The sequence below is a fragment of the Orcinus orca genome, chromosome 10 (assembly GCF_937001465.1).
Source record: "Orcinus orca chromosome 10, mOrcOrc1.1, whole genome shotgun sequence".
Lineage (NCBI taxonomy): Eukaryota > Metazoa > Chordata > Mammalia > Artiodactyla > Delphinidae > Orcinus > Orcinus orca.
Genome location: NC_064568.1, coordinates 63,622,197 through 63,635,404, shown reverse-complemented (window position 1 = coordinate 63,635,404; position 13,208 = coordinate 63,622,197). Strand labels below are relative to the sequence as shown.

The 13,208-nt window shown below is 35.5% G+C and overlaps 1 protein-coding gene across 2 annotated transcripts in view; it reads right to left on the bottom strand.

Moving 5' to 3' along the window:
* Positions 1-13,208, bottom strand: part of HMGCLL1 (3-hydroxymethyl-3-methylglutaryl-CoA lyase like 1) — a 143,879-nt gene that overhangs the window by 47,869 nt on the left and 82,802 nt on the right. For both annotated transcript variants that reach the window (XM_004267774.3, XM_049716248.1), the window contains one exon: positions 11,013-11,201. In XM_004267774.3, coding sequence (XP_004267822.1) covers positions 11,013-11,201 — 189 coding nt within the window. The remainder of the gene's footprint in view (positions 1-11,012; positions 11,202-13,208) is intronic.

Genomic DNA, 13,208 nt, shown 5'->3' with positions numbered 1-13,208 from the left:
AGACTTGCTCAACACAGGATTGCCACAACACTTCAATTTGTTTAAAAAAATCAAAATAAATAAATAATAAAGCAAACACTAATAAATTGTGGTATGCCTATATACATATATTATATATATATATATATATTCATATATATATGAATGAGAATGACCTATTTGGTAGCTAATACTAATCTTCCTTCTGAGGTAGGATTATAAGTAATTAACTTTTCTTTATACTTATTTATATTTTCAAAATATTTGAACATCAACATTATTTTTTAGCCATTAAAAACCAACCAGTAGGAGGAGTGATGTCACTGTGATGACAACATAGGTCATTCCTGCCTTTGCTCACCCTTCCAAGAAGAACAACTAACAACTATTCATGGTCAAGACACCACTATGAGAATCCTAGAACACAGGGATGAGGCTGAGCACCCCTGCACCACAGACACCAAGAGACCTCATTAGAAGGTAAGAGAAGTGGCTACACATTGATCACCTTGCCTATCCCCCAGGCTGGAGCAGCATTATGCTGAGAGCTCCCTCCTGAGCCTATGACACCTCCAGTGGGAAAGAGAGCCCAGGGAAGCATCCAGCCTCCACCCAGTGTTGTGGGTCGCTTTCTGGGAGCCCCTACTTTGACTTCACTCCACAGGGATTTCAGAAGAATCTTCAGGGATCAACCACTGGGAATCTGACCATGACAGAGAAATTGGGTGGGAGGGCGGGGCTTGTAACAAGAGAACCTGGATCTTGGCAGCTCGAGTTCCTACCTGCAGAACCTAAGCAGTAGTGCCAGCCAGCAGTTTTGCTCAACTGCAGAAACCAAGTTCCTGTTGCAGTCTGACCAGGGAAATGGATGGGTGCAGGTCTGCCTAATTCAGGTCCTCAAATAATGACCTGAGTTTTGGTGGCTCTAAGAGCGTGATTTGCCCATTGCCAGGCAAGGTAGCTGAGTCACAGCCCAACAAGCTTCAGAATGTGACTGAAGGACCTGACCAGAAGGGCTGGTGAGAACACTTGGAAGCTTCATAGTCTGGCAACACTGGAGCCGACAGGCAGGCAGGCAGTGCTGATCGTCCACAGAACAGAGCTATTACTGGGCAGGGAGGTTTCCCCTGCTACACCCAGGCAGGGGAATTAATCCATAGCCTCACCCTTGCCATTTCTATTCAACATAGTGTTGGAAGTCCTTGCCAAAGTAATCAAGCAAGAAAAAGAAATAAAAGACATCAGAATTGGAAAGAAAGAAGATAAACCATCTCTATTTGCAAATAATATGATTTTATATATTGAAAATCCTAAAGACTCCACCAAAAAACTGTTAAATGTAATTAACAAATTCAGTAAAGTTGCAGGATACAAAATTAATATGCAAAAAATCAGTAGCATTTCTGTACACTAACAACACATTATCTGAAAAAGAAATAAAGAGAATCATCCATTTAAAATAGTACCCAAAAAATACTTAGGAATAGGGTCTTCCCTGGTGGCACAGTGGTTGAGAGTCTGCCTGCCAATGCAGCGGACACGGGTTCGTGCCCTGGTCTGGGAAGATCCCACATGCCGTGGAGCGACTGGGCCTGTGAGCCATGGCCGCTGAGCCTGTGCATCCAGAGCCTGTGCTCCGTAATGGGAGAAGCCACAACAGTGAGAGGCCCATACACCACAAAAAACAAAAAACAAAAAAAAAACTTAGGAATAAACTTAACAAGGAAGTGAAAAATCTTTACTCTGAAAACTACAAGACACTGATGAAAGAAATCTAAGGAGACACACATAAATGGACAGGTTTCTCATGTTCACAGATTGGAAGAATTAATATTGTTAAAATACCAATACTACCAAAATCTATCTATAGATTCAATCCAATCCCTACCAAGATTCCAATGACATTTTTTATAGAAGTAGAAAAAACAATCTTAAAATTTAAATGGAAACAAAAAAGCAAAAGCAATTCTTTGAAAGAAGAACAAAGCAGGGGATATCACAATTTCCTGATTTCAAGCTATACTATAAATGTATAGTAATCAAAACAGTATGGTACTGGCACAGAAACAAACAAATAGATCAATGGAACAGAATCAAGAGTCCCAAAATAAACCAAGTATATAAGTTCAACCAATATTTAACAAAGAACCCAAGAATACTCAATGGAGAAAAGACAGTCTTTTTTAATAAATGGCACAGGGATAACAGATATTCACAAGTAATAGAATTAAACAAAGCCCCTGTCTTAAATCATTCACAAAAGCTAATGCCAAATGAATTAAAGACTTAAAGGTAAGATCTGAAAATGTGAAATTCCTAGAAGAAAAAGTAGAAAAAATGCTTCTTGACAAGGGTCTTGACATTGATATATTTGGATATGACACATAAATATAAGCAACAAAATTAAATATGCACCCCAATGTTCATAGCAGCACTATTTACAACAGCCAGGACATGGAAGCACCTAAGTGTCCACCAACAGATGAATGGATAAAGAAGATGTGGGGTATATATACAATGAAACATTACTCAGCCATAAAAAAGAATGCAATTTGCAGCAACATGGATGGACTGAGAGATTATCATACTAAGTGAAGTAAGTCAGACAGAGAAAGACAAATATCATATGATAACAGAATCTAAAAAAAATTATATAAATGAACTTATTTACAAAACGGAAACAGACTCACAGATGTAGAAAACAAACTTATGGTTACCAAAAGGGAAAGGGCAGGGGAGGGATAAACTAGGAGTTTGGGATTAGCAGATAAACACCTCTGTACATAAAATAGATAAACAACAAGCACTTACTGTATAGCACAGGGAACTACATTCAATATCTTGCAATAACCTACAAAAAGAATCTGAAAAATAATATATATACATATATAGGTATAACTGAATCATGTTGCTGTACACAATATTGTAAATCAACCATACTTCAATAAAAAAATAAAATAAACAAGTGGGACTATATCAAACTAAAAAGCTTCTTCACAGCAAAAGTAAAAAACGATCAAAAAAGTGAAAAACAAACCACCCACTTGGAAAAAGGATGTGCAGAGCATACATCTCATAAGGAGTTAAAATCCAAAATAAATTAAAAAGCTCATAGAACTCAATATCAAAAAACCAAACACTCCAATTTAAAAAATGAGCAAAAGACCTGAATGGACATTTTTCCAAAGATGATACAAGAATGGTCAACAGGTAAATGAAAAAAGGCTCAATATCACTGGTCTTTAGGGAAATGCAAATAAAAATCACTATGAGATATCACTTCATGCATTTTAAAGTGGTTAACACCAAAAAGAAGGGATAACAAATGCTGGTGAGGATGTGGAGAAAAGGGAAAATTTGTGCACTGTTGGTGGGTTTGTAAACTGGCACAGATCCTAGACAAAACAGTATGTAGACTCCTCAAAAAATTAAAAATAGAATTACCATATGATCAAGGGATTCTAATTCTGAAAATATATCCAAAGGAAATGAAAAACTATCTTGAAAAGATATTTGTACCTCCATGTTCACTGCAGTATTATTTACAATAGTCAAGACATGGAAACAATCTAAGTGTCCATTGATGGATGAATGGATAAAGAAGATTATATATATATATATATATATATATATATATATATATATATATATATATATATATATATGAATATATATTGTATTATATATATTATATAATGGAATAGTACATATAATATATAATATCATATATAATATTATATAATGGAATATTATATATAATATTAAATTATATATAACACATTTATTATATATATTAATATATAATATATTAACATATATTGATATAAAACATATACAAATATAATGTAATATATAAATATATAATCTTGATTATATATTAATATATAATCAATATATTATACATTATATATTACAATTAACATATTATATAATATTTAATAAATAATGTGACTATATACCACAGCAGTGGTAACTATAGTCATCATGTTGTACATTACATCCCTAGTACTTTATTTACCTTACTACTGGACGTTGGTACCTTTTGACCACCTTTCTGCAATTATACATTATACATGTAATATATATAATACATAACATTAATATATCATTAATATATTAATATAATTTAACCTTAATATATTATATTATATCATAATATAATATTATTAATATAATATTAATAAAATAGATTTATACTATATAATATGTTAGTGAAATATATATTATATAGTATATTTCATTTATACACTGTATATTATATATTATGTATTATATATATTCATATATTATAATATATTAAACATTACATATATTATTTATATTTCATCATATATAAAATATTGATTGTATTTAACAAAATATCAAATATTATGTGTAATATATAATATTATAAAATATAATTAATATAGTAATATATGATTATTTATATTAATATAATTATACAATATATTATTTATATAATATATTTATGTATTGCATTATATTGTATATAATATATACTATATATAAAAACATTAATATTATATAATATATTATACATTATATGATATATTAATATTTCTAACATATGATATAGGTATATTAATATATATTATCTTATATTATTATAATTATATAATATAATATATAATATGTAATATATTTTATATATTATATATATACGCACACGCACACTTGTTTTTGTCATTAGTGGTGAGCCTACAACCATGACTTGGTTACATTACAATAGGCCAAAAAAATAGTTATGAGAATAATACTTTATGTTCAATACAAAACTACCAATTTCAAGCCAATATTCTTAAGGAAAAAATCTGGGTCATGTTACATTAATGGGCAAGAGTATAAATATTCATAAAGTTTCCTTGTAAATAGATATTTTTGTGAGAGATAGAAAAAAGAAACGTGAAACGATATTCAAAAAACAAAAAGCTTAATGTGTTCCTATACAAACAACAGAGCAAAACAGCAAGATTTCCAAATTAAAGGCGCATGTGTTAAGAAAGATGTGACAAGTACTTGATTGAAAATAAGGTATTGAAAACGAGATTAAAACAATCGGATGAGATATTTACAGAATGAATTAGAGAGGTGCTCAGAAAGGTAGTGAGTTCTGAAATTTCCACCTCTTACGTCAAAGGAAAAATCATATCATATCCTGGCCCTAATCCCCATCAACAATGATCAATTTTTGTAAGATTTGCCTAACTGATCAGCATGGATTAATTGCCATGGGAGAGGCAGAGCCGTTTGGGGCATCTTCTTTCTCGGTGAGTTTCAGGCTTATGATCTAAGTGTAACTCACTACATAAAGATTAAATACTTTCATATTTAGCATATTAGAATCAAATTCACATGCATTATTTTTAAACACTGATTACTTGAATTCCCGTTTAAAATGCCATCTAGCTCAGAAGGAGTTTTTTTCTAACTGCCCCTTCTGTGTATACAGAAACAGATAAAAGTTATATTATCTCTGAAAAAAAACCTGACCGATTACCTATAGTCAAAATCAGAGAGAAGATGTTGGAGATAAACAAAACAAAATTATTCACGTTTTCTCATTTTTATCACTAATATAAGCAATCCAGCCACTTGCAAAAAAAAATAATAGAAAGGAACTTTTTTCACCTTTTCTTACTGACATTTATGGCTCAAAGCCTTGTTTTTAAGCACTCAAAAATTGGACGGTGTTAAACTTCTTCTGGACTCCCTGTTCTCTTTTATTTACTTATTTTTGTCTTAAAAGTAGTTTTTAAATACTTGATAGTATAGTTGATTTACAATATTGTGTTAGTTTACCTCTTTTATTTATTTTTTGATGATAACTTACACCTCATCCCACCTGAGAATATTTTCAACATAATACTGTCCTGGAGAAAGTTAATTGTGTAGCAAAAAGCAAACAAGCAAGAAAACAAACAAAAACAAAAATACTATTTCATACTCAAAAAGCTTCTGGAGGTACTGAGTTAGACTAAAACACTTTTCTCCACAGCAGCAGGACTGCTCCGAGATTTTACATCTGAATCTAACATCTAAGACAGTGTCTGATAAAATGAATATTTGTTGAATAAATTAGTGATGCATTTTGTAAAACCTATGTAGGAGCATCCAGTTTTCAACTTTTTGTTTTCTTTCTTGCTTGCTGATTTCTATTTAGCTCTTTAATAGATGTTGAATAAATGAATAATATCTAATTCATGTATTTACAAATTTACACATTTGCAAAGCAATGCTTTATGCCTCTGGCTCCTTGAATAACAAAGGTTATAATATTATTGCTATTAGTATATCAGCAGTAATAATAGTTTTAACTGTAATGACAGTAATAGTATGAAGTATCAACCAAATGCAGTCACCAAGACAAATGTTCTAGAAACTCTGCACCTCATCTCAGTTTTGTAAAATCTGAGGACATAGACATCATTGTACACATTCTATAGGTATAGAATTGAGAAGAGAATTTGGAATTCGAAAAATTCTCTTTGAGAACCTCAAAAACAAAGTACATGAGGAAATTGTTTGGTAGCATTTAAATGTGGTTTAGCAGGAGTCAGTATAAAGAAATGAATGCTTTGTTGTAAAAATTAGGTAAATGATTTGGTTCTTCTAAAAGAGAATACTAAACATATGGAAAACATCATGAGGAAAGACACATTAGCTAAATGTCTATTAAGTGTAAGAGAAGAAAAAGGCACACGGTATTTCTTTAGGGGAAAGCTAAATATTGCCTGTTCTACTCTCTTTGCTACCAGTTAATGGGGTACTGTTACTTGTGATATTGGAACTCATTTGTTTTACTCTGTTTTTACCCAGTTATGAAGACTCAGATCATTTGAGTGAAGAAAAACAGAGACTGTGCAATTGTTTAGTGTTAAGTAGATTAAGTAATTTGTTCACTGGTGTTTTACTTAGGTACTTGGGAATATGCAAAAGGGTGAGACTCAATTTTTACATAAAAAATTAAGACAAGTATATTGGGCCATGTACGTTTCTTCCATTACTGAAATGCTGTACGTTTTGTCACCTCATTTTCTTGCTCTTTTGGGTTTGGGTGGTTATAAATATCCCCCACTCAAATCTATCGTGTCAATTATTTCTCTATAGTAAGGAATATCTGATAATTATGAATTCTTGACTCCCATACAACCATGTACTGCCCTATAAGTCATATGTTTAAGTAATAAAAAAAAATACAATAAACCTGGGAACCCAAGAATGATCCTTCTATTACATTATTAGTATGTGCTTTCCAGACTGAGGGGGATGTTCCATTTATAACTCTCATTTGTTTCCTACCATCATGGCCAAGTTTCCACCTACTACATGTCTCCTTGCCATCATTTTAACTTCCAGTTTGGAGCACTGTAAACTGTTTCCTAACCCCTAAATTAAAACAAATGATATCCACTCCACATGCACCAGCAATCTGACTAGAAGCCACTTCAAAGATTCCATTTTAAAGAATGAAGTATGGCCACTGCTTCCTGAAGCCAGAGTTAGCCTAGTTCATAACCTAGTGGGACTTTCTCTGATTTCCCTTCTACTTAAACACTGACAGGTTTGGTTTTGGTTTTTGTTTTTATTTTTTTCCTAAGACATTTTTTCTCCTCTGCTCAAGGTAATCCTGGTTATTTTGTTGTTGCTGCTGCTTTTATTGGGAAGGGCCCTGGAGGACTCTGCCTCACTCAGCGTTGCCAGGGACCAACCAGTACACATATGTCTGCAAAGACATTCCAAGACAATGCTCCGCTGTCTGTGTGAGCATACACCTCCCCAAACATTTACAGACTGTCTCAGCTACACAGTTTCAAAGAGAGCAGAAGTGTATATTTTTTCTTACACTGGCACTGGCTTATCAAACTGGATGAAAGTGGATGAAACTGTTTGAAAGTGGATGGCAGCAAACACAAACTCTACAACTCCAACGTTAAATTGTTCATTTAAACTGGCCACTCGGGCTGCATATTGCTTCTTACACAAGCTGCTCTTACCCTCTCCTCCACCCACTTACACTGCCACTACACGTCAAGGTCTGGGCAATGCAATACCACCACGCTCCAAGTGCACTTTCCCAGGCCCCTCGCCTCCCTTCTGCCCTCCCACCTCACGTACATGCTTAGAGCTTGTGCACATAGTAAAAGAACAGAAAACACAATGACAGATACTTGTGGACACGTTTCCTGCTAACTTGTGCCAAAGAGCACAAGAGATGCCAAAGAGCAAAATATCGACCCTTCCCCTGACAGACATACACACACACATACACACCTAGACATACAGATACACCTAGACACATACACACAAATACACATATACAGTACACACACATGCATACGCACATATGCATATACACATATACACATGCACACACAGAGACACACACAGGCATACATACACACACAGAGAGACATAAACACACACACATACACATACACACATAGACACATACACACACACACCCCCCAAATAATTCAGCTTAAATTGAAGATATGTTCCTTCTGAAAAGATTTATATTCTTCCTGACATCTGTAGGTGCTACTAATTCACACCCATTTGAAAATAATTTGCCTGCTTGAGTCTTTCACATTCTGCAAGCAATGTGAATTTCAACCCTAAACTCACAACAGGTCAACAAATAGTTATGACATATAAAGGGGGCTTGTCTATTTCTCCTTCACCCATAGCCAAGGCCATTAGAATAAATATCCTTGCTGCCTTCTCCCGTTGTTAGGTGGTTTTTCTGGTTCACCCTTTTTGACTGAAGGTGTGGTGTTTTTTTTGCGGGGTGAGGGGCCTCAGCCTTATACAGGTTCTGGCCTGTGCTCCCCATCTTGCTTGGGCCCAAGGTCCTTTCCTGTCCCCACCCCGTACTGCTGTTACAGTATGGATGGGCAAATGCCCCAGAATTGCAGTCCGCATCTCTTTGTAAATGGAGACTCTGCAGTTCATCTAATTCAGCGAATGTTATAAAGCTCAGGTTCCCCTCTGAATACAATAGTCGTCTTTCAGCTCCTAGGACATGCTCTTCCCTCTCCAAGGCCTTTTGCCCGAGTGGTGTTTCATGTGCTTGAACATTCTTTTCACACATTGATGCCCATACACACACACAAACGCATGCACACACACACACACACACACACACACACACACACACACACCCCTTATTGAGGTTCCTTTCTTCTCATTTTTTATATCTGATTTTAAATCTTACTTTCTCAGACAGCCTTAACCGTCACAATCACAATGGGGTAACAGCAATATTTTGCAGTGGGGCATTTTCAACAGGCAGAAAGTTTCCAGAATCAGATCTTTGGGTTCCCAGAATGTGCACTATAGCCCTGGATCCCAAAACCCGAAACTATCACTCATTATATAATAAATATGCTACATGAATAAAACATGACTCAAGTGTTACCGTCTAGAGGATATATCCATATGAGAAATGAGAGAGATGCACAGACACACACACACAGACACACACACAGACCTCTCCAGGAACTTGCTGGTGAGGAACACTTAATAAGTTACAGTTGCAGCTGAACACAGAATCCTCCTGAAGTGATGCCTAGTTCTCTATTGTTTTAGAAACTAGAATAGAGAAGGAAAATTGTCAAAACGCCCCAAAGTCCATGGGATATCATTTTTTCTTCTAATTCAATACAATGTTCCTTGCCTGTTTCCAGAGGACAAATAAGGATTTGTGCACATATGTTACAAAGTCCAAATAAGCCCTTGTGGGGCTTGATAGTCACAGGTTTTTTTAACTTCTGCCAAACAACTGTGCACTGCAGGATGATGACATTAAGCTTTATGTATTGATTTTCAGCCTCACCAAAAAGCTTTCAGACACTCTTATCTTTAGTTGTCAAAATCTTGGGTTCGAAGAACATCCAGTGAATCTATTTTTATCCGAGTTTAAGAAATAACATCAATTTAAAAATAAATACCTTAAAATGCAATTTATATCTACTCCTTTCAATAAATACATTAAAAAGAACTGAGGTATCATTAGAATGTAATAAGCAACTCTTAATCCTCCAACTTTCTAGCTCTCTTGATTTTGATCAGAATATACTTGATAAAAACCAGGGGTTCTTTCAAAAGGATGCTTGCCAACATCAAGAAGACATCTTAAACAAAATAGTCTGTATTTCAGCACACCTCCTCATCACAGAGCACCAAATTATCCAAAGGAGCATAAGTTACATGATTACAACAGTACACGCTACTATCTCCGTGCTTTGCACTCCTCAAAAATGCCATCATTTTTCAATCTATCAACTTTTCAGGCTGAGAGGAAGTGGGAGTTGAAAAAAGCAGACATAGCTCTGAGAAGATTAATACTTTTAAAAAGAACAAATTCAGGGATTTTATCAAATCAAATGAACAGTAATAAGACATCATTGCCCTGGAAAGCATGGGCAATTTACAAATATTTCCTGAGTGCACGTCATGTGTCAGGTACTGTTTAAATGTCTCTTGATTTTTAATCTAGCTTTCCTTCTGTCATGTCACACTGCCTCCCTTCTAGTTTTCTACCAACCAATTTACAGCTATTCAATGTTCTCCCTTCATTCTAAACCTAACCACAGCATTCAAACAATGGCTCGATTAATGTATACTTCTACAATAACAATTTCTTACTGGGTCAGCATGTTAGGAAACTAGGAGAGAAGGCTTGGCATGGAGTCGGAAGCCCCAGTCTCTGGTCTCAACTCCAGCACTCTGTAGCTGTGTGATCTTGGGCAGGTCACGTAACCTCCAAATCCTGTTTCCTGATACGTAACAGGTTAATGCTATGTATACTGCAAAGGTTGCTGTGAGGGTAAAATGAAATAACGTACATGGAAGAGGTGAACAAAGGGCTTGGAACACTGTGGATGCCCAATAAGTATCAACACTTGAATCTCAAAAAAAAAATGTTATATTCATAGCAATTTATAAATATTGTCTCACTAAAGCTCTTAATATGTTTATATGGTAAATAAGTATACACACCTTTATACATACACACAAATAATACAAAATACCTGAAGGGCCGTAAGGATATTTGCTAAGGCTTGTCCGTATGTGTCATGACAGTGAACAGCAAGAGCCCTGGGTGGGATTTCTTTCATGACACTTTCCAGCATCCTCTTCATGCTTCCTGGAGTTCCCACTCCAATTGTGTCTCCCAGGGAAATCTCGTAACAGCCCATGCCATACAATCTCTTAGACACCTATCAAGAAAAGTGACAAGCTAGTAAAACAATGGAAATGAACACACTCAAACCCTGTTGTTCCTTAGCAAACATCATCTAGAAGTAAACATCACAACTAAGATAACTTGCATATCCATGGAAAATGTATATTTTAGTTTTCTAGTCCTTGTCCTTGCTCATTAAATCCCAAGCATTATATAAAACTTTGAATGACATTCCTGTAGTTATCTTTCTCTAATATTCAAGTTTGCCTCAGAATCGTATCTATCTAAGTAGCTACATGTTCATTTATGAAAGTATAAGCTACAATTTCATTTATGGGAGGCTTATTTTCTCAGCCCTTTAATCAAACAGAAGCATCACAGATTTACTTTGGAACTAGTATTTCTCAAGGCGGTCAAGAGATGTCAATCAAGTAGCTTTGTAATCGGTACAGACACTTGATATTTTTGGCTTAAATTTTCTAGCTCATAAATAGATGCTCTTGAGTTTGGTAAACTTTGTGCTCCCTTCAAGCCAAATAACTAATGTTACTTTCAAAGAGCAATATGAATTTTAATGAAGGCAGCATGGTATGTTGACAAAGACATGGCTTCTGGAATCAGACAGGCCTGGATTGAAATCTCAGCTGCCACAAATGCTAGTCATGTGATACTGGGCAGAAGATGAACCTTTTGAAGCCTCAGCCCCTATTCTGTAAAATACAAACAATAAAACACCATTATTTAGCATGTTTTCTAAGCCTTACTAATTAATTTTTCAAAATCACAATAATAATGATGAAGTGAGTGTTGACATGTTTGGTTGTGAAAATGAGAATATATAAAAATCACTTTGTGCAAAATCAGACACATGGTCACCCCTTAACTCATGCCTTATGTGTGTCTTTGGTGCTTATTTTACATCAGGTGCTGCCCTAGATGCTGGGATATGATGGGGATGCAGATGTTAAGGGTCCAGGCTCAAGGTATTATGGAATCTGGAGTCAAGTGAGGACAGACCCTAATCAATTCCACTCAGGAATGTGTAAACACAGCTAACATAATAATTTTGGAACAAAGAAACAGGATTCTAAGAGCATGTAGCAAAGGAAATTGACCTAGATCTGTCAAGCAGGAAGGGCCTCAGTGACAGCTGAGATAAAGTCAGCATCAACTTGTCGGAGAGGTTGTGGAGGAAGGGTGTGAGAAGAACTTTCAGGTGGAATTTCAGGCAGCTGAAATATCAAATACTAAGGGGATTCCAAGTAGGAAGGAAGGTCATGGGAATTCCCTGGTTGTCCAGTGGTTGAGGTTCCGCACTTCCACTGCAGGGGGCGCGGGTTAAATCACTGGTCGGGGAACTAGAATCCCCCATGCCACGGGGTGTGGCCAAAGGAAGAAAAAAAAAGGAGGGAAGGTCAGATGCAAAGGACAGATGTGACAAGAAAGCAAAAACCAAGGGGGAATGGGGCTCCATAAAGCTGGGGAGGAAGGCCCGGGGCAGAGCGTACAAACAGTACACACAGCCTTGCAAACTGACCGGGTTTTGGATTTTGGTTGAGGTGTCTATCATAAGAGCAGTAGAAAGCCTTGACCAAATGTGGAGTAGTGGTGACATAATGGGATTTATGTTTCAGAAAGGCAGTATCAATACAACATCAAAAATAGTTTGAAGGGAACTCAGAAGGGCTACCTAGTCCAGGTAGGAGACAATTATTGGATGGACACTTGGATAAAAAAAACATAATACTGATTCTCCTCTTTCTTCTCCTTTATTTAAAAAGGTACATACATTCAACTGTTAAATATACAGGTCTTTGGAATCATATAGAAAGCATGTAGATGACTAACTGAATTTCTCTCTTCATTTCCATCTGTATGTTTTTGGCCTCACATAGATAATTAATCTCCTCAAAACTCTCTATTAAATGCTGGAATTTCTTAATGGCCACATAGAGAAGAATGAGGCTTCCATTCAAGTGGCTGGAGGAAAATCCTAAGTGTGGGGTCAAGGCAATCCAAGGGCTACAAGAGTGCCAGGGAT